General features: G+C 39.8%; 1 protein-coding gene across 2 annotated transcripts in view; it reads left to right on the top strand.

Moving 5' to 3' along the window:
- The window catches only part of KCNK2 (potassium two pore domain channel subfamily K member 2), a 137,364-nt gene that overhangs the window by 83,762 nt on the left and 31,069 nt on the right, over positions 1–22,533 (top strand). For both annotated transcript variants that reach the window (XM_057315548.1, XM_057315547.1), the window contains exon 6: positions 15,783–15,922. In XM_057315548.1, coding sequence (XP_057171531.1) covers positions 15,783–15,922 — 140 coding nt within the window. The remainder of the gene's footprint in view (positions 1–15,782; positions 15,923–22,533) is intronic.

The following is a 22,533-nucleotide window of genomic DNA, read 5'->3' as shown; positions in this document are numbered from 1 at the left end:
TTCTCTGAATAGGATGAAGGTTCAATCACCTTGTGGTATTGAACTCTTCTGAAGACCAATTAAAGAACATACTCTTCAAACTGATGTTACTAAAGGAAAATAAGTAAATTTCAGCAAGGGCTGTATAAATGTTTAGGATACAAGTTATCATCTTGGTGTGATTATTAGAAGTATTTCAAAAGCAACAAAGAAAGATGTGGTGTTTTAGACCAGAACTCTGAAACAGCTCGTCTCTAGTGTATAAGCAAGAAAGTCCACACCAGGTATATTTTCTGCCATGGGAGGCAAATAGGACAACTCCTGTTTCCATGTACTTTTAAGCCTCATTCCTTACTTTTTCCTCTTTATATGTCATAGTGTTCATGATACAATATATAAGAGCATAATCGATTTTTTTTTTTAAATTGAGAGAGAGAGAATGAGTGGGAAGGAGGGGCAGAGGGAGATGGAAAGAGAGAATCTTAGAGAATCTAAGCAGGCTCCACACTCAGCAAAGAGCCTAACGTGGGGCTCAATCTCATCACCATGAGATCATGAGCTGAGCAACTATCAAGAGTCTGAGCCATCCATGCGCCCCAAGCATAACAGATTTCTAATTCATAAATAAACACGCACTTAAATTTGTGTGTGCAAAACCTTTTCTCTGTTGTGATATTGAATCAAAAGCATTTACAAATCACTAGCGAAGACAGACAGTGTTCAGGTCTCATTGTGTATGTGACTGAAAGTAGGAATTTAGCACTTAATAGTTTTTCTGCAAGAAAAGACCTGGCAAATTTTAATTTTATAATTATATTTATGCAAGGAAGGTGTTTTAGTGGGACTTTTTTGTTCTTTCACTAGCTCTGGATGTTCTAGAACTAAAAAGGACCCAGGAGGCCACAGGGTACTCCCACACTTACTTTACACATGAATGAACAGACCCCTATTACTAAGACTAGTGCTCGCACACAGTAACCCTTCCTAAAAGGTGAGAAGAGACAAAGTCAATTATTTAGCAAAGTGTCCATTTACTTGATTTTAGCAGTGCCCGTAATTTATAGTCAAAGTACACAGATAAGTTAAAGTTAATGGTAAAAAATATACTTGAGAATTAACTGTTAATTTCCTGTGTTCTGTGTCTTAACTTTTACCATTTTGTTTTACATTTGACGAGAAGTCTGGTGGTAAGTTGTTAAGTCATGCTTACCTTGTAGACCGAGAGCTGAATCAGCGCTTCGTTAAAAGCTAAGCAGTGATATTAATTATGTGGAAATGTGTGACAGGTTGAATTCTATTTATTCAGCCTTGCATCTATGACTAGTCTTCCAAGTCCATGATTTTTTTTTTTAATGGTAATTCTTCAAATCTGGGGAGAAATCAAATAATTACCAAATTTAATGCAATTTAAAATTCTTTTCCAAGGCTAGTATCTCCTTAATATATGCTCTTAGGGTAGGAGTGGGTCATGCAAGCCAAGAAAAACATTTCCACATTTTGTTTAGAAGCTGCCTAAAAAAGTCCTCAAAAAACACCCCTTTTCATTAACCAGGTTTGTTCATAAGGCATCATTTGAATGAGTGAAAGCTGGATGAAAATTTATAGTTTCACAAAGCAGTGTCCTCCCCTTACCTATTCTAATAAAAACCAAAAATTTTAGCCAAAAATTTAGATGTTCTAAGAAATCCTCATGGTTGATCTTATGAAAATACATTTTCCATCAGAGCATATATTTATTTAGCCATCCAAATGTATCTTCTCGGAATTTGGATCATCAAAATTCAGTATATTTAGTGGAATGATGACAATTTTCCATATCTCACAGGTAGTTATTGAAGGTGTAGGGGACAAGGGCAGGCTGCCCCCAAGATGGGCCACCTTGGCACAAGGATTATTTCGAGTGAGAAGTAATCAAAACCCAACAGATGCAGGAAAAGCTCTCTACCTCCCCCACAGCTGCCTGAATACACTGGAAAGGAGAGTCTACACCAGGAAGAGAGCTTAACAGAGACTCCCTTTTACCTAAGAAACTTACCTGCATAATACAGCAACCTTTGCTTTTCCAAATATCTTCTCTCACCTTTCTGGTAATGGCCTACCTCCCCTTTGTGTCCTCACACCCCTACCCCTCTCCTTGCTCATAAAAGCTTCATGTTGCTTCATTGTCTTTGGAATTTCATATTTGTATGGGTTCTCTGCCCACACCTATTAAATTTGATTTTCCTCTGTTGAATCTGTCTCATGTCAATTTCATTCTAAGTCCAGCTAGAAGGCCCATAGGGCAGAGGAAGGTCTTCCTCCCCGACCAAAGCTGACTGAGTTAATCAGGCTTTATGCTTAGTGCCTTCTGCCCCTCTATACAGAAAATACAATTTAGGACTTTACAAGGTAAAATTCTTCTGCTACTTTTACCTTTACTAAATTTTCTAATTTTCGCAGTTGTATAATCATTTGTCATCATATTTTTTTTTAACTTGGGAAGAACATATTTGTATATCTCATATTAAGCATTAAGCTTTCTTGGAATTATGTTTTCAAAGTCATTATCGGAAATGAAGTTTTTAGTGACCAAACTACTGCTTTTCCTTATAACTGAAACCATGACTCATTCGGTGGAGTGCTTAGAGCTTGCTTAATGGAGGGGAATTTTATCATGAAAACATATAAATCTCTGTTGGAAAATCATGGCAGGTTTTTTGTTCCAAACAGTTCTAGCAGAGACCCTCTAGAAAACAGTTTCTGATGTTGCCTAAAGCTTTTGCAACTGTGTCAGCGGCCAGTTCTTAAACTTGCTGTTATTGAACTGATCAATAACTGTAAACATTTGCCAGGAATTCAGCAGTTAAGAAAAAAAGTAGCTGATGAGGAGTGAGGTCTACTGAAGTCACCACCTCTAATGAGGTCACCACCTCTAATGAGGTCACCACCACCACCACCACCCCAATGTCTCAGAAAAATCGCTTTTAGCAGAAAGGGACGGTTTATGTGACTCCCGGGGAGATGTATTGTATTCATCATTCTTCTGTTTATTCAGATATTTAGCCAACACATACCGTGTATTAGATAGTCTGTTTAGCACTTAGTGATAATCACTGCTCTAGCTCCTTTTCCTTTGGGACAGAACGTTTGAAATCCGGGAGCAAAAATTAAATTCAACAGGGAACTTTTCTTCTCTTCCTGCTAGTCATTCTGTTTTATAATACAGGAAAACACCGCGGAGTCTGGCCACCCCCTGATTCAGCCAGTGACTCTCAGAGAACTCACAAGAGAATGGATAGTGTCTGCATGATTAATTAAATGGGATTTGATCCAAATGGCCCAGAAGTCTTAGGATCCGGGGACAAACCAAGAAATTATTTAACTTTTCAGATTCAGAAATGGATATATAGAAGCATTGTGGAAACGTGCAGAAAAAAATGAGAAGGAAAACTTTCAGTGATTCATAGTTGCGGCTTAGTGAGACAGGCAGTAAATTTTACTAAATGTAATGAAAAAGGCTCCAAATGGCTCTATATTGAGACTCTTAACAGTCATTTCTAGGTATAACAATTATGCACATCTTAAATACTATAGGTTTCCACCCTTGTAAAGGATGAGTGAGTGACAATGTGTTGATCTTTCTTTGTGACCATGAAACTCCTACTCTTCTAAAGGCTGTTTTCCTAAATTTAGACCAAGTACCTAGCAGGAAATGGACATCTTGAATGCTGAAATTAAAAATCCCAAAAATACAGGTTCAAATGCTAGAGAGCTTTAGTTACCATATTTTTGTCTTTTGTTTTTCCTGACTTAATAGCATATGAGAAGTTTGGTTTTGTAGGTGAGCTATGGTTTAATACTGAAGTCATACCTTCCATTTGTAAGAAAGAAAGCAGAATTTGCAACATTACGAAAGAGCCTCTTAGGTCTTGAAGCCCTGAGAACACTCTTCATTCAGCTAAATTGCTTTACTATAACAAAGAGAAGCATGATAAAGCAGAAAATAAGTTCCCCCCTTTATATTAAAGCAGGATAGCTTTATTTAATAAAAGTAAAGCTAAACACAAAAAAATCAATATTTGATATCTAAAATACTTAAAGACCAATATAAAGAAATGATACCTGATGAGGTTGTGGACTATAGGTGAGGTTCAGTGGGATGGAGTCCAGAGCCGATGACCAAGAAAAAATTCTTGAGGCATCTTTGGTGCAAAATTGGTGGTTTATTAAAACACAGGGACAGGACCCGTGGGCAGAAAGGGCTGCTGCCCCAGGGTTGTGAGAGGTGGCTGTTATATACCATGGGGTTGGGGAAGGTGAGGAAAAAAGGAGGTTGAGAAAATAGTTTCATATGTTAAAGAAGATTCGCAGGATACCAGAGGCGAATGTCAAGTTAAGGTTGTTTTTCCCTCTAGCAAGGCATTAACATTAAGATGGTTGGGAACTTCCTGGAGGCTGCAGATTATAAGGACATTTAATTGTATCTACATTCCCTTCCGGAAGCTAGGTTATTGATAGAAATGCTTCGTTCTTGTAAACTGCTAAAGACATTTGTAAACTGAGGGAGACTTAAGTCTTGCAGGATTGTGATATCTATAGGTTAACTATTTCTTTGTCCTTTAGGGCAGCCAGGAGTGCCTGAGGAATGTCACTTACATCCCATGGTGGGGGGAGGGGGTTGCGGGGTGTTAGTTTCAGCTTTGTCCTCGGCTTGCCTTCTGCTCCCTCATCGATGCCCATTTTCTTTAGAACAAAGTTCTATGTCTGTATCTATATTCTATAACACAAATATTTTAAACCAGAGGGGGGCATGGCATTAATGATTTTAGTTCAGAATAGCTAGAGGATTCTTTAAATCCAGAATATATCTTCTTTTTTTTTTTTTTCCTTATAAATATTCTGTGGTTCAGAAGCATCTCAGGGAAAGAAAATTAAAAGTGGGAGAGGGCATCGCATACTCAAGTTCTTTGGAGCAGAATAGGGCCAACCACTAGAAACTGTTGGAATGAGGGCAGAAGCAAGGTGCAGAGGCTCCTGATAAAATAGTGAAGCGGGAGAGCTAGGTTCTTGTCTCACGGAGTTGATGAAGAACGAATCTTGCGGACAAGAGAGTGAGTAAAGCGATACAAGTTTATTAAGCAAGGATACAGAAAAAAAAGCTCTCAGGAGTGAGGGGTCCCAACAGCATTGCCACCAAGGGCTTTTAGGGATGGTCTTTTATAGAAAGCTAGCCAGGGAACTTAAATCTGTTTCACATCTCTATTGATATCACCATTGAGCAATGACTAGTAATAACACCTTCAATGGCTTACCTCCTTTTTGGGGTCCGGTAATTCTTGGTTGGTTATGAGTAGCTGTTATTACAAGACCTCACCTCATTTTTAATCAGAGGTAGCCAAATCGGGACTACTATGTTTACAAAACAAGTCCGGTTTTAACAAACTTGGCCTAATTATTTACATAAGCTCAGCAATGATAATGAAAGATCAAATAGAGTTATCTTTTAGAATCTGCTTTGCTGAAACTTTTATAAGGAATCTCTAGGTTGAACTTTTAGTAGCCTCTCCAGGCCAGAAGCCAACCCAAGTGCTTGTCATCAGACATGCCTGCAATCCCTGTAGATGGGGTAGATTCCTCTTCATGAGGTCCCCAGTATATCCTGAGTTCCTGCACCTGCCAGGAAGTGACAGTCTTTACTCACCTGGTGAGACTGCTGGGAACTCCGTAAGCAAGGTATCAGGCCAACATTTCCAAGGGGCTTTATAGCTCCAGGTTTCATAAAGCCAATCTTAGTTCCTTAGAACTGTTTGCTCATATCTGAGTCTATGCATGTCTGTCTCAAATCTGACATTCCAGTCAAAGCCTTGGTAAAATAACCAATGTTTCCAATGGTGTCCTGTTACAAGAAGAACAGATTCTTATTGACTTATGCAAATGACTGTGTTATCATGGAAGAAAGCTTATTGAGACCTTTTGAATTTCAGAGGGTTTAGGTAGAGAGAAATGTTAAATGCTTTAATGCTGTTGTTTACACATGAGTACTTTATCACACTTTTGTAAGTCATAGATATCTTAAGAGAAAGTTTCCTTAATCTGGGAAAGCAAACATTAGAGAACCAGCAGTGTTCCAAAAAAGAGTCACAAAACTATAATCAGCTTCTAGTTCATTTAGTCCCATGTTACTAATTCTTGTTCAGTTTGAATTCAGCCTTAGTTCTAGAAATTCTTACCCATTTCTGTTTTAATCTTAAAGGTATCGAATACCTGTCTTTGTCCTAAAAATCCTTTATATGAATCTCCTTGAAGATGGACCTCTTTTTGCAAGAGAGTAAGAGCAATTATAAATGACAAGAAATCAGAGTGGATACGGTAAAAGATTAAAACATAGTAAAACTTGAAGAACTGCGTATCATCTCTAGAATAGTTACAGCATTTACTCGAACAACATAACCTAAGGCTTATTATTTAACAATAAGTTAAACATAAGTTACTTCTGGAGTAACTTAACACACCACATAAAAGGCCTAGTGAGTTAAAGAGACTTCATTTACAGTTTCCATCTTGGAAAAGTAAACCGTAGGAAGTTTTAAAGCACGTGCTTAAACAGGATTAGGGAGCCCCAAAAACCTGATAGAGGCAAAACATAGAAACTGGTTTTTCTGGACAGGCAAAGAGAAAACAACTGTTTATTTTTGTAAGAGCAGATAAATTAATTCAAGAAAACCATCTTTTGAACTGAGAGAAAGCAGACTTTTAATCTTATACGAGTATACTTTAAAATCCATTTATTTCAATCTTATTCCATCCTGACCACATTTAAAATTCCTTTCCAAAAATTACCCTTCGCAAACCTTCTGCAACTTTCCTTTGCATTCAGATTTTGTCCCAAGCCATTTCTCTCCAAACAAACAGTCTCATTTAGGACAAAATTACCTTCTTTTACCTTCAACAAAATTTATTCCCATTCCTTATATCTTTCGTACACATCTCCTACTTTTCTACATACAGAGTTATTTCCCTTATTCCCATCAGCCTTAATTACGTTTAGCAGAATTTTGCATTCTTAGAAACCTTAGTCTTCAGAAACTAAGTAGTAACCGGTTGTGAACTGACACACCAAACCTTTAGATGGCAAATCTGTGAATCAGTTAGGCACAGAGCATGCTTACCAACAGACTTAAATATCCTTAATTTCTTAGCAATAAGCAGTTAAAAGCACAAACGTACTCCAGTAATCAATGATTTAGTACCTTATCCTATTTGAGAAAGACCTAGACGGTCAATGAATTTAATCCCATTTGTCATCCTAACAAAACTTCTAAAGTTTCAGGTTACTAAAGACTTTGAAAACAATTACCTTAACAATTACCCATGATAACTTTGAGACAGACAAATAAGCATCATTTTAAGTCATCTTTTTGCAAACAAATTGCAGCAGAGACAACATGAACTTATTTGGCCTTCAATAGATTTTGGTGGAATAGAAGTTTCATATTTGATGTTGATAACTTTAAAGACATGTCTATTTTAATTAAACCAACAAACTTAAATTCGTTTAAATACCAAGTTATGTTCCACCTGGGCCCATTTTTAAAAGTCAGTCCGTTTGTTCCCCATTGTCAATTTTACCCGAGACACTGGTGGGGAAATCTGACGTGAGCAGTGCATGCAGAACACACCCAAGGTGGTGCAGAAACAGGTGGGGAGGAGGGGTAGACAGGAGAGGCCAAGCGCAGCCAGAAGGCAGAGAAAAAGGGTCCCCAGTTCTGAAGCTCACCCACTTGGACAGATGAGTAAACGCCATGTTTTTCCACCAACAAGGGGGAATAGGCAGTCCATGTCAGGCCAGAGAAGACAGAGAATTTCCCCAAAACAAAGGGAGTTTGGTCAGCTGCTTCGGAATATTCCTGAAAGTCCCCATCCTGAGGTAGACTAACCACAGTTGGCTCCACTTATAGCCATTAACCTGGGAAATGAGTGAGGGAGAAGGCCCCACATCTGTCAGGAGGAACAGTGAGAGAGAGAGAGAGTAAGAGTCAGTGTCCCCTTTGCTACGGAGGGCCTGTGTTTCCTCCAGCAACCTATGTTTATTAGAGGCCTATTTAGACAATTATCCAGTATGTCAGAAGGGAGCTTACTGGTCTGGTTACCACCAAACACGTTCTGCAAGAGGCCCTTAGGTCTGGGTCCTGATTGAGAGCCCTGAAAGCCTGGGTGGACCTGGGGTACCTCCGTCTATTCGCCCTGTTTCCTGCAGAAGAGATCTAACTGATAGATCCCACTGTGGCCATGCCTTATTTTACCTTGCCTTGAAGAACCCGCCGTGTTCAACCCATAGAAAACACTAGAAAAGTTTTATGAGGGGAAATTACCCAATTTTGCACTACCCAATCCCAAGAAGTCCCCTCAGAGGATGGTTTGTTTCCCATTTTGTGATCCCGGTAGGAGTTACCCTGTCCGTGCTACGGAGAGGTGACAATGAAGCCATACCAGCTCTCCCTTGTGAACCAAGGAGTCCCATGGTTTCCTACCCAAGGTGAAAGAGTGGCCTAGCATCTTGGGTTGAGTAGGGCTCAGGCCGGCAGGAGTAGCCACTCTTACCTCTCTGTCCCCTGACCCTCCTTTTCTCCTCTGGATTACCTCCCCCCCCCCCCCCGCCTCCACCCCCACCAGAAATCCAACTTCGATATTATTTTTAGAAGGCTAAGAATGTGAGCGAAACAGTTAGGGTCTCTTAGTGGGAGGCATGTGCTGCTTCCAGATTAGGCTTCCCTGGGGTGTGACCCCCAGAGCGGGATCTCTATCCTTTTACGTGTCTTGGAGACCCCAAGGTCACCCATGGTCAAAGGGCAGGTTCAGAGCTCTGGATTGCCAGTCCTTACATGTGCTCCCTATGACCCTTAAACAAAGTAGGGAATCTTTGTAATGACCCCATTCTTTGAAGCTCTCTGGATTGAGCCCTCACTGTTTGGTCCTGTAAATTCACTCGCATTCCTAGCCCCATGGTGCCTTAAGAGTCAGGCCTATTATAAGCCAATTTCAATTAAGCTTTCTCTCCTTACCCCTTGGGCACTTTTCCTGTCCATCCTGAACCAAGTTCTCACAAAAGACACTTTTAAATGAAAAAGTCTTACATCTACCTAGGCAACACTCTTCCTGAAATGAATCCCTGATTAAAAGGGCATACTGATCATCCGAGATTGGAAGGACTTGAGGCAAAGCCCCTGAGGTGAGAGAAAGCCGTTTAAGAAAAGCCAATGAACAGAAAGCAGAGCGGGGTAGGGTTAGGCCAACATTCCCTTCTTTTGAGAAAGGGGGATTGACCAAACCTGTCTCCAGAAGCCTATCTGGAAGACTTAAGACCTGAGACTTAAGACCAACAGCTGTGCTATTGGACTTTAACTGGCCGACAGGTGCCTGGTTTTGTTGTTTGTTAAAAGGGGTCATATAAAGAAGAGACTTCTCCCAGGAAAGAAAAGATGAGTCCACTTTTACTGACCCTTCGATGGGAGTGATCCTGGGTTTCGGCACCAAAATGATGTGGGAAAGCTAGGTTCTTGTCTCACGGAGTTGATGAAGAATGAATCTTGCGGACAACAGAGAATGAGTAAAGTGAAAGAAGTTTATTAAGCAAGGATACAGAAAAAATGTTCTCAGGAGTGAGAGGTGCCCGACAGCGTTGCCACCAAGGGCTTTTAGAGATGGTCTTTTATAGAAAGCTAGCCAGGGAACTTAAATCTGTTTCACATCTCTATTGATATCACCATTGAGAAAGGACTAGTGATAACACCGTCAATGGCTTACTCCCTTTTTGGGGTCCGGTAATTCTTGGTTGGTCACAAGTAGCTGTTATAACAAGACCTCACCTGTGACGCCTAGGACAGGACGGTCTGGTTTGTTCCTTTATCTCTGGTTTCCTTTCATCTCCCACATTTTGAATTTTGTGAGCCTGATCCCATGGCCCCCTACCTATCTCTCCCTACCTAGCCCCATCTGTCCCTTATCCAACAGTACTTACCTTCAGACCCACCTGGGTTCTAGGTATAACCATTGAGGGGATGGAGGGGAACAGGCACACCTTGTCTGACTTAGTGTTCCTAGCCCTAGCTAAGGGTCTGCCAGGCAGTATGGACACAAAGGGCTGGTGGATAAATGATAGGAAGGACAGCAGCTGAGATCTTGGGGGTGTAGACAACCTGGTCAATGAGGAAAAAGCCTGTGTTTTGGAGCCAGGGAGCCCTGGGTTTGAATTCTAGTCTGCTGCCTCCTTTCCTGTGTGGCCTGACACATGCTCTTTTACCTACTGAGACTGTGACTTCTCTTGTAAGTGGAGCTACTTACTGTTGGGATTTCTAGGAGCCAATACAAAAACGGTCGTTTACTCCTGAGTTCTGAACAGACTAGGAGAGGGATGGCAATTGAGTTACCAGCTTAGTTACTGATAAAGGCAGCCGGAGATGTGGCTTAAATCTATAGTGAGCGGCCTGTCAATGGAAATGTGAGGAGTGGGAATACAACGACCCTCAACACTTGCCTCCCAGGGCTTTAGGATGGAATGATTTCATTTAGGTGGACGATCAGGAAGTCTTACTTTTCGCTCTTCTCTCTCAGTCAGATTTTGAATATTTTGGAAATCAGCTGACATGAGCATAGACTGGGCTAAATAGGACTAGCAGGACCTTTGTTTAAAAAACTTGGATGTGGGGCGCCTGGGTGGCGCAGTCGTTAAGTGTCTGCCTTCAGCTCAGGGCGTGATCCTGGCGTTCTGGGATCGAGCCCCACATCAGGCTCCTCCGCTGGGAGCCTGCTTCTTCCTCTCCCACTCCCCCTGCTTGTGTTCCCTCTCTCACTGGCTGTCTCTCTCTCTGTCGAATAAATAAAATCTTAAGAAAAAAACAAAAACAAAAAAACTTGTATGTGCCTGCTATAGCTTCATGGGTTGTTCTGCCCCCTAAATAGTGATTCTTTGGGGCCAGGTAGGCGATGGCTTTGTTAATTCTAGATAGAAGGATCGTTCCAAGCAACTGTTTAGGAAACCCACTATTGCTAAAATGGGTTCCTAGCAATAATGCCGTAAGTGATAATAATAGTAATAATAATAATAATAAACCTTTCCTGAGCTTTATTTTTAGAAGTTTAATCTGCTAGATCAAATTAGATTCTGACTGATCTCCTTATTTTAGCACTAAGGAGAAATCCAGAGAAAAATGGCGGGAAGGGATTTATTTTAATTACTATTTGGAACAGTTTGTAAGATTCCTGAAACTCTTGTATCTCCACCCCTCTTTGCTATTTTTATTGCCACTGGTCTGCTCCCCTATAAGGATTAGCTAGAAAGGTCTGAAAATGGAAAGGACTTGGTGCTTATTTTCAGTAGCAAGAAACAGCTGTGAGGTGACTGATCCTGCCAACCAGGTGAGGAACCTAGGAGGGGAAAGTGGATCGTAGCATCCTGCAGGCTGCATCTCAGGAGTCTGTGGAAGGAGGGGAAAATGACAGAGTAGCCGAGTGGAGGTGGGGGTGGGGGCACAGGCAGTGAGTCAGGACAGAGGAATTACCCTAGGTTCTTAATCAGCGAGAGACCCACCCATGGTCAGATTTCCCAAATTTAGCTAGATTAAAATTGATGCTTACAACTGCCAAAAAGATTTTTGTTGACATTTTCAGATTTAAAAATAAGACTAACAGCTCCTTTTAAGTGAGTTATCTTAATATAAGAGATATTTTAATTTGGATTCTTGGATCAAGTGAATGAAATGAGGTAGAAATTAATTCCATAAATCTTGGCTATCAGAAAGTGAATAGGACTTGTGAGTAGTTGGACAACATTGCTGTGCACATTAGTTTTTCCCAAATCCTTTGACGGCTGTTCTTTTACCCTAAGAGCGGCAGTGCAGAAGGGGAAACATTCCCCACCCCCACGCTCAGGCTTAGAATCCACTGAAACTTGTGGCATGAACATTTTACCCAAATATAGACCTTTCGGTGATTAAGCTAATTTACTCTTTTAAAACTGTGACATCCTGTTTATAAGAAAGAAGACTTATAAAAAGTCATCTTGTATGAACTAACTTTTAAAATCAACATGTTGGTGAATTTATGTGTTAAGTGAGTCACAACTATTTGGATGAAGATTTTCTGGTTTTGAAAGAGAAAGTACTTGGAAAAAAATGTCATTTTGGTTTCATTGAAATGGAAACATTTGAAAAATGGAATTCACTAGTGAGCCTATCATATAACAAGTTTCCACACACACTTCTTAAGTCACTTCTGTGAATTTGTAGAGCTGCTTTCCCCCCTGGGCCAAGTCTTAACCATCACGAGATGCATTTGGCCTCCACAATCCTTCCCAGAAATGATACTTTTAAAAATTCTATACAAGGTAAAATTTCTACAGTATTTTGAAAGTAACATTATTTACTTCGGAAACTGTGTTTTTAAAATTATTTTTTGTCCCAAAAGCAAGCTGAACCTGTATCTATTCCTATTACTTGCCTGATAGAAAAATGTTCTCTTTTTACTCTGACCCTTTGATATTTGAAAATGTCATTGCAGGCAACTCAAAGTCTAATTTATAGTCATGTTACGTTTAGTATTTTAGGTCTGACTTTAATGTATACTTGCTATTTATTAGCAATTCTTCCGAATGTACGGATTGGATTTTTTGTGAATTGAGTACATCCATGACCCCTCTCAGCATCCCGTGTCTGTGTCATTCTTTCTACAACCCTTCTCTCCTGCTCTGCCCTGTTACGCGTTAGATCTGTATTTAAGGATCCTGCTGCGTTCCTCCCCCTGCTGGTATCTCAAGCACTTCAAACCTACCATGTACCAGTTTGAATTACTTTTTTTAAAGTTTATTTTATTTATTAATCTCTGCACCCAAAGTGGGGCTCGAACTCATAACCCGAGATCAAGAGTCAGTGTACTCAAAAATAAACTCCAAATGGATGAAAGACCTCAATGTGAGACAGGAATCCATCAAAATTCTAGAGGAGAACATAGGCAACAACCTCTACGACATCGGCCAAAGCAACCTTTTTCATGACACATCCCCAAAGGCAAGAGAAACAAAAGATAAAATGAATTTATGGGACTTCATCAAGATTAAAAGTTTCTGCACAGCCAAGGAAACAGTCAGAAAAACTAAGAGGCAGCCCACGGAATGGGAGAATATATTTGCAAATGACACTACAGATAAAGGACTGGTATCCAAGATCTACAAAGAACTTCTCAAACTCAATACACGAGAAACAAATAAACAAATCAAAAAATGGGCAGAAGATATGAACAGACACTTTTCCAATGAAGACATACAAATGGCTAACAGACACATGAAAAAATGTTCAAAATCATTAGCCATCAGGGAAATTCAAATCAAAACCACACTGAGATACCACCTTACGCCAGTTAGAATGGCAAAAATAGACAAGGCAAGAAACAACAATTGTTGGAGAGGATGTGGAGAAAGGGGATCCCTCCTACATTGTTGGTGGGAATGCAAGTTGGTACAGCCACTCTGGAAAGCAGTGTGGAGGTCCCTTAAAAAGTTAAAAATTGAGCTACCCTGTGATCCAGCCATTGCACTACTGGGTATTTACCCCAAAGATACAGACGTAGTGAAGAGAAGGGCCATATGCACCCCAATGTTCATAGCAGCAATGTCCACAATAGCTAAATCGTGGAAGGAGCCGAGATGCCCTTCAACAGATGACTGGATTAAGAAGTTGTGGTCCATATATACAATGGAATATTACTCAGCTATCAGAAAGAACGAGTTCTCAACATTTGCTACAACATGGACAGCACTGGAGGAGATAATGCTAAGTGAAATAAGTCAAGCAGAGAAAGACAATTATCATATGGTTTCTCTCATCTATGGAACATAAGAACTAGGATGATCAGTAGGGGAAGAAAGGGATAAAGAAAGGGGGGGTAATCAGAAGGGGGAATGAAACATGAGAGACTATGGACTATGAGAAACAAACTGAGGACTTCAGAGGGGAGGGGGGTGGGGGAATGGGATAGACCGGTGATGGGTAGTAAGGAGGGCACGTATTGCATGGTGCACTGGGTGTTATACACAACTAATGAATCATCGAGCCTTACATCGGAAACCGGGGATGTACTGTATGGTGACTCACATAATATAATAAAAAATCATAAAAAAAAAAAAATGAAAGGAAATATTGTGGAGATAAGCAAAAAAAAAAAAAAAAAAAAAAAGAGTCAGTGTACTTCTGACTGAGCCAGCCAGCCCTTCTTCTTCTTCTTTTTTTTTTTTTTTTTTTAATTCCCTGTTCCTTCGCCTGTGTTTCCTGTTCAGTTGCTGGTACCATCTCCCAACAGAGGGCCGCTGGTCATCCTAGAGCCCTTCCTTGATGATGCTACTTCTACTGCCTTTTCTTTCCATTCCAGCCCTAACGCAGGCACAGTAAACTCTTGGCTAGTTCAGAACAAAAGTTTCTCATGGGACTTTCCTGTCAACCTTTCTTCTCTGCTGCTGGATCTTTCCATGCATAGGGTCAAACATGAGTAGAAGACGTATCACCTATAAACTTCACCCATGTCCCATTGTGTCAGGAGCAAGTTTTTACAAACTGACACAACTCATTTTTTCTAGATTCTTCTTTTCTACCCATCTACACCCTGGCCCGCATCCATATGTAGCCTTAGCTACCAAAAGTCCTGTGAATATGTCATATATTTTTATACTGAATTTTTCTCTGTTTTGATTTTCATTACTGAAGACTCCCTTTCTCCTTCTCACTTTTCACCTTCCAGAAGTAAAAAAAAAATCATTTTTTTCCATGTCCTCTCATAAGTACTTTTTTTAATTCTTTTTTTTGCTGTCACTTGATCTACCCCATTATGAATAATTATCTGTGTGAGGCTTTCTCAGGGTAAATTATGAATTTCTCAAGAGAGAGACTTGTTTCTCTCTCTTCCAAAGAGAAGTGACTGTTGCAGTGTTTGGGAATTACTAAGTGCCCCATTAATATGTGCTGAAGAAGAGATGTGTTGAAATGTAGTCAGATTCTCATATGTGAAGTTTCTGCATCAAATGGATGGAGAAGCAACAAAGGTTAGAGTAAAGCAGAAGAGCTCCTTTGCTAATTTTTTCTTGAGAGCCAAGGATTTAAATATGTGACATATGTGGGAATTCCTCTGAAAAGTCAGAGAATAATGAATGGCAGCATCATCTGCAAATTACTGTTTGTTTGATTAGCCCACCAAGGCATTGTCTCAGGCATTTGTTATCAGTCCATTGTATTGGTGATTTTAGAATAAGAACCACTTTCTGTCTGGGCTGACTTTTAATTGATTGGGTAATGAATTGATTGGCAGTAATGTAAATGTGTTAAGTTAAATGCACACCCAAAAAAGTGTCATTTCTGTCTTCTACTTGTTATAGTAGAGGTGGAAAGAGAAACTAGTACACGTGGAATACTTAAGCACTAGACTAGTTGAGGCAGATTATAATAAACAGAAAAGAGACCTAGAGCAAAGGAAAATCGTTATGACCTGGAGATGTAATGAAAGATCTCATTAAGAAGAACCTAGTTGACTGAATGTAACACTTGGATGTTAACTAACTGGAATTAAAATAAAAACTTGAAAAAAAAAAAAAAAGAGCCTAATGACTGGTCCTTGAAAAATAGGTAAGGACAGGAAAGAATCCCATATGAAGAAAATAATGTGCATCAATTGACAAGATTTCTGTTGTGTAAGCCACAATTCAGTTGATAGTTTTAGCAAATATCCGTATGGTTCACTTTCACATGAATATGAAGTTATTTTGTTCTGCTTAATTTCCTACCCAGGTGGATCCGATATTGAGTATCTGGACTTCTATAAGCCTGTCGTATGGTTTTGGATCCTCGTGGGGCTTGCTTACTTTGCTGCTGTCCTGAGTATGATTGGAGACTGGCTCCGAGTGATATCAAAAAAGACAAAGGAAGAGGTAAGAATTAAGGAGTGTGCAAAAAACACTCCTATTTAGCTAATTCAGTAAAAGTTATTTTTCATCTTTCTGACATTTATTTTTTAAAATACATGTTATTTAAGATTTTTAATATTTATGTTTGGTGCGAATTTACTCTATGTTAAGTGTAATTCAGTTAACAGATACTTGCTAAACATCCCTATGTACTAGGTGCTGAGGCTAATTTATAATGAAAAAAGATGTAATTTAAAATATTTTCCTATTTCTTCTTCCTTTTTCTTCTGTTTCATTTCTTTTTTTTTTTTTTTCCTTAAGGGCACAAGGTAAATGTTATTCCATAAAGAGAAATACAATAGAAAATACTTATGTCAGAATGTCAATAACATAGAAAAGTGAATGGATCATATAATATTGAATTTTTTTTACTATATTGAATTATTTCCTTCTTTCTTATGTCCCTATACATGTGTGCGTGTACACACAAGTATGTATACATATGTGCCCAAAGCTGTATGCATTATGGCCAAGTTCCCTGGGTACAGATTTCAGGTGTTCAAAAACATACTGTTTTACCCATTTTATATAACTATACATATAGAAATGAACATTAGAATTTTGACCCATGACGTTTCGGAAAATTTAAAATTTCAATCTTGTTCTTGAAATTTTATGCTTTGGAAACTACATTTGGATTTCATATTTACAGGCCCAGAAGTATTATCAGTTAAGTGTGACCGATTAGTGTTTTATGATGAATTCTGTATTTTTGGTTTCTTGGTGTTAGCCAACTTTACCAATTTTTTCAGAGAACAAATCTGCACTATTTATACCTATTGTCTTCCTCTGATTATCTCTCCATTTCATTATCTGGTGGTGTTCATATGCCAGGGGACACCGGTGTCAAAATCTTTGACACAGCAAGCATGGTTTTTTAAACATAAACCCGAAAGAAATAGAATAACATAGGAAATGATAAAATTAGCTTCTCTCTACAAATAAATACTTTCTTTGAAACTCATCCAGTCATAGAATTTATCAGTACCCGAGGTGCCTTAGTAATTAGAACGTGAATTGTCCAGCACTTGCCTTCACGGGTATCATATTTCTCAATTAGGAATTCACATAGTCTGTATGCATTAATCTATATCTTAGTTGCACCATAAAACCAAAATCTTTTATAATAAAACAAATCAGCAAGACAATGTGCTTAATAGTCTGGTTTAAATCATGTGAAAAGTTCTGCTTGAACAGGACCCCAAATGATTCACCTCCATCTTAGTTAGACGTGTGTGTGTGTGTGTGTGTGTGTGTGTGTGTGTGAGAGAGAGAGAGAGAGAGAGAGAGAGAGAGAATATTGTAATTGTTTTAACTTTGGTGTACTTTTAAGGATCTTGAAATGCTAAGGGAAGAAAGAAAATTGTAACAAGGAAATGTTTTGGATAACATAGCTAAAAAGAAAACTCAAACATCTAGCTATTAACTGGCTTTTAAATGGATTTTAAAACCATACACAGGTGTTTATTTTTTAATTAACTTTTGAAATTTGTGTATAGTTGACACACAATGTTACATTAGATTCGGGTGTATAGCATAGTGATTTAACATTTCTATACAAGTGTAGCTACTCTTTGCCACCATACAACGCTACTACAATATTATTGACTAGATTCCCTATGGTGTACCTTTTATCCCTGTGGACTTACGCATTTCATAGCTGGAAGCCTGTACCTCCCACTCCCCTTCCCCCATTGTGCCCATGTCCTTGCCCCCCTTCCCTCTGGCAACCCCCAGTTTGTTCTCTGTATTTATGGGCCTGATTCTGACAAGCATTTATTTTGCAAATAAAATAGAATTGAACAGCACATATCTTCTACAGTTAGATAGGAAAAGTTTTGTGAAAGACACCTACCCATATTATAAATACTCTATGTGTTATACACATACATACATATATATAAATACTAAGAATATTGTGGATCACAGTCAAAAAGTGTGAAAGCCACTAAGAACAGTGGGAAATTTTATTTTTATGACCCTGGTAAAGATCATTTGATCAAAGTTTAAAACCTGTGCTATTAAAAAGCAGTGCTTTCTGTGATAGGACTGGCTGGTAGAAAGCATTAACACTCTTCTCCACAGTAATCAGATAACAACCCACCTCAGTCTGCTCAGGCTGCCATAACAGAATACCATTGACTGAGGGGCTTAAACAACAGCCATTTATTTTCTCGCAGTTCTGGAGGCTGGAAGTTCATAGTCAAGGTGCCGGCAGGGCTGGTTTCTGGTCAGATGTCTCTCCTCAGCTTATGGATCCTGCCTTCTCCCCGTGTCTTTACGTGGCCTTTTCTCTGTGCACCTGCCTGGAGAGAGAATTATGGTGGCTCTTCCTCTTCTTGTAAGGACATCAATCAGCCCTTTTGACTCAGGGATGCACCCTTATGACCACATTTAACCTTAATTACCTCCTTAAAGGCCCATCTCCAAAGACAGTCAAATTGGGCGTTTAGGGCTTCAACTTACGCATCTTTAGGGGACACATTTTGGGCCATAACACCATCCTTTGAAATAAAATGAAATTTCTACATTACCTGCCTTATTTACCATGAAAAACAAGTTCATGTGCCTTTCTATGCGCGATCTTCATGATTCTCAAACAGAAGTATGAGATCCACCTCGCTGTGTTTTCATGCTTTTAAACCCTGAAAAGCAGTAAACATTTTTTTCTTCTTACTATTAGTCATTGAGCTTTCCCCAACCTTCAGAGTCACATGTGGTTTCTGGTGACAGTGTCTGTAGAAAGCTCGTGTGAGTAAAGGCCACGAGCAAAAGTTACCGCGAGCCCTCCTGGAGCTGCGGCTGCAGCTGCTCTGGACCGTTGAGCCAATTAAAATGGAGCCGCCAGTTTGAGCAGATGTGTGTTTTCTAATTTATTTATAATGCAGTTTAGGGAAATGACAGAATTGAGTTACAGGTTCAAAAGAGGAATGTGAAGAAAGAAAGGGACAACTTATAGTTGATCAGAGACAAAGTTTTTATAAACAGAAATACTACAAAAATGTCTACAGTGATGGAAGAATTATTTGATTGTTTTATTTTGAAATAATTCACAAAGGGGCATAATTAAATAAAATACAACTAAATACATTCTAGTTGATGGACCGTGCATGCCGGGTGACTGTTCACTGCATATTCCTTACCTTCTGTCCCTAAACCATTCCGGATACTGCAACCTTTACAAACCTCCTCCATGTTCAGAAGCAACAAGCTTCTATCTAGTTTTCAGTCTTGATGAATAAAAATGCTACGTATTTTTGATAACTTGAAATTCTATTAAAAATGTAATATAGAATATACAAAATAATATATAGCATTAAATTTGCAAGTGATAATATTAAAACACGTTTTCCCTGAATGAAATATTTTGCCTAATAATACCGGTTACGAATTTAAAAACATGTGTTCTTAAACCATATCAGCTGAGTATAAATATATACACCTAATCATATGTGGCCTTATTTCTGGGTTATTTTAATGCTAAGGTATATTTTGTTTCCAATGAGGACTAATTTTAATAAAAATATTGTTAGAAATAAGGAAAAATCGTCTTCGAACATGCTGAAATAAAATATGTTGGTATAGCTAATCCACCTGAAATATTTGCACAAGAAATGGTTTAGTTGAAACAACACTGCATTGTTTCAAAATGTCGCATATAATTATAGTTGATCTGCATTCCTCAAGGGAAATAATGACCTCAATCCTTTTTCCATGGAGACACATGAGTTTCTGTAAAAGTGTTTATTTGTCTCATTATTTTTAAAAGTTTAATGGAGAGTAGGCACATGTTCAACGAGAGGAATTGGTATGACTAATTATCTCTTCCTATTAAGCCATGTACCCTCTTCTGAGGAAATGATGTTTCCATTTAGAAAATAAAGATTACTTAGGTATTCTGGATAATACAATAAAACCACTATCTGAGACAGGTGTAATAAAAAGAAGATGTGACCACAAAAGTCAGAAGGGAAATTTTGAAGCAAGCACAGAATAGTGCCTCCTTATTATGCATCGTTTTCTACTGTTTACAGGCCTTGCGTTTGAAAAGCCTGTGATTTCTGCATAGTTCCTGTATTGATTGGTGTATACGTTCCCGTGTCTGGAGTGTTCCTGTCCGTATGGGAGACGAACACCCTCACGGCCCCCCTCCCCAGCATGCCAGTGTTGTCTGACCACGTGGGCTGCAGCTGGCCACAGTGAGTGGACAGCCAAGCATCACGTCTTTACTAACACCCTGTGTTGTATTACTCTCCAGTGGAGTTCGTGCTAAGGGAGGTGCTCATGTTAGCAGGTTGGCCTTACGTCATAGTCAGAAAACTGCCTTTGGTTGGGAAGCTGTGGTGCCAGAAGGCTTGCAAGACTGTGCCTGGAACTAGTTTGCCCCAGGGGACCTGAGAATATGGAGGAAGATGGTTTTCTTCTGCTGCATATCTGGTGGCAGCATTTGGTCTTTCCCAAACCTCTTTCGGGACAGTGAGGCCTCCCTTCTGTGAAAGAACTGGGATTTGGCAGCCCTTTTTCCTGTCCAGGTTGGGCAGTTAAAGAGCGTTTGCAGCCTGAGTCCTGGAAAGGTAGTTGCAGACCACTTGCTGTTATTTCTTACGGAAGAAGGGCTTTGACTAGGAAAGGCTCATATGCCCTTTGAAACAGGTTAGACTTTGTTCTGAAAACCTTAGGGAGCCATTGAAGGATTGTAAGTAAGTGGAATGAATGACCTTGTCAACAGCGAGGAAGATGGGATTAGAAACAAAGCTGGATGCAGGGCAGTCATTCGGGAGAGATTAGTGCAGGAATCCAGGTACCACAGAATCAAGGCTCTATGGTGGCAGTGGGATGGAGATGAAGGTATGGGTTCAAAATTATATGGGGGACAGAAGGAATAGGACTTGGTAGCCCATTAGCTTTGGGCAGAAAAGAGAAAAGAAGGATGGCATCCATGGTTCTGGCTTTGGGTGGAATTACAAAACTCGGGAAAATGAGAGCTTCTGAGGGAGGAATGAAGATGTCATTTTGGACATGTTGCGATGGAACAATGTGTTGGATATCAGGTGGCTAAGTGTAAACAAAGTTAGAAGGATGGGAGCTGGAGAAATAGTTTGGGGGGGTCATCACCACATAAATGACAGTGTAAGTTGTGAGTACAGATAAATTCACCTAATCGAGATTTGTCAAGGAAGTCAACAATAGAGCTAAAAATGGAACCTGGCGTAAGACCTTCATTTAAGGGGTCGGGGTTGGAACGCAGAGACTTTAAAGGACTATTCAGCAAATGATGTATTCAAATACATTGATTCACAGTAGGGTCTGTTGGAAGGACAAAGGAGTTGAGGTTTTGAAGACAGGATAATTGAAGTGATGGATCAGATTAGCTAAAGACAGTGAGGAAGAAAAGGAATTGAACATTAAACAGAGAAGTCACTAGAATTCCCTATGAGGTTGTGCTCCAGGGGTGCCACCCCTGTAGGGAAAAAAGGGTAAACATTGCCTCCTGGGATTGTGCCATGCAGTGGCTATATTCTAACATGGTTCTTTGGGCACATCAAGCACAATTCCCAAGGCCAACTGTCAGTGGTTTTTTTATGGATATAGGAGCCCTTGGAGCACAAGAGCCAGAAAGCTGTGTGCGTGGTGCTGCGTGGGGTTGAGCCGTGTTAGCAGCCCTGATCCTGGGTACTGCTGGGCATGCATACGTGGTGAGTATGGACGGTGAGGGGGTGGGAGGTGAGCTGTGGAATGGCAGTGTCAGATTGGCAGGACCGGGAAGAAACTGGAGGTGTGGAGACCACCTGGGAGATTATTTAACATCTAATTCATTCCTAAATCATTCATTTCAAAAACACGTCCTAAGTACTATATGATGAGTGCTGCATTCGGTTCTGGGAGTAACTTCGTTGGTGCTAATTTGAGGCTGAAGTCTTTATTGGGAGGATTCCATAGGTGGTGCATTTCCTAACTGGTCTTTGTAAAGTTGGCTTTTACTTCTCTTCTAGAGATGGAAAAAGGAGTTTTGACTAGGAAGGCACTTAGTCTTTGATTAGTTCCTAAAATAGCCTGCTTTTACTTTTTTCCTTTCTCTTCTCCGCCCTCCCACCCTCCCTCCCTTCCCACCTTTCTTTAACCTTCAAACATCTTACCAGACTTTGTAGTTTTTGCTTTGATTTCCAACATGGGTGGAGTGGGGGGGCATTACTGTTCAGTTCAGATTTTTTCTCGGCATATTTTTCTTGTTCTCTGTTGAGATGCTGAAGTAGTTGGGAATAACTGAAGCAGGACTGTGGGCGCGATATACAGTGATCAGAAGACTTCGCAGGTTTATATTTCAGTGCATGTAATTCTTTGGCTAAAGGGTAAGAATAAAATAAAATCGAGGCAGGTGGTATCACGATGTATTACTTAGAATAAGGCATATAAAAAGGGCCCTTCTTTTCTATCCCGTGGGGAGGGAGGTGTCCCTCACTGCTGTAGGGAAAAGCTCAGTGTAACCAGACTTTGAGGTTTCTCTGCTGGTCTGTATTTGACTCTGCTTGGTTGTGCCGAGGAGAAAGGTCCTTCTCGTTCCAGGTCCAGCCTCC

This window comes from Ursus arctos, unplaced genomic scaffold (assembly GCF_023065955.2).
Source record: "Ursus arctos isolate Adak ecotype North America unplaced genomic scaffold, UrsArc2.0 scaffold_2, whole genome shotgun sequence".
Taxonomy (NCBI): domain Eukaryota; kingdom Metazoa; phylum Chordata; class Mammalia; order Carnivora; family Ursidae; genus Ursus; species Ursus arctos.
Note: the sequence above shows the minus strand (reverse complement) of the source record. Positions and strands in the feature narration are given on the sequence as shown.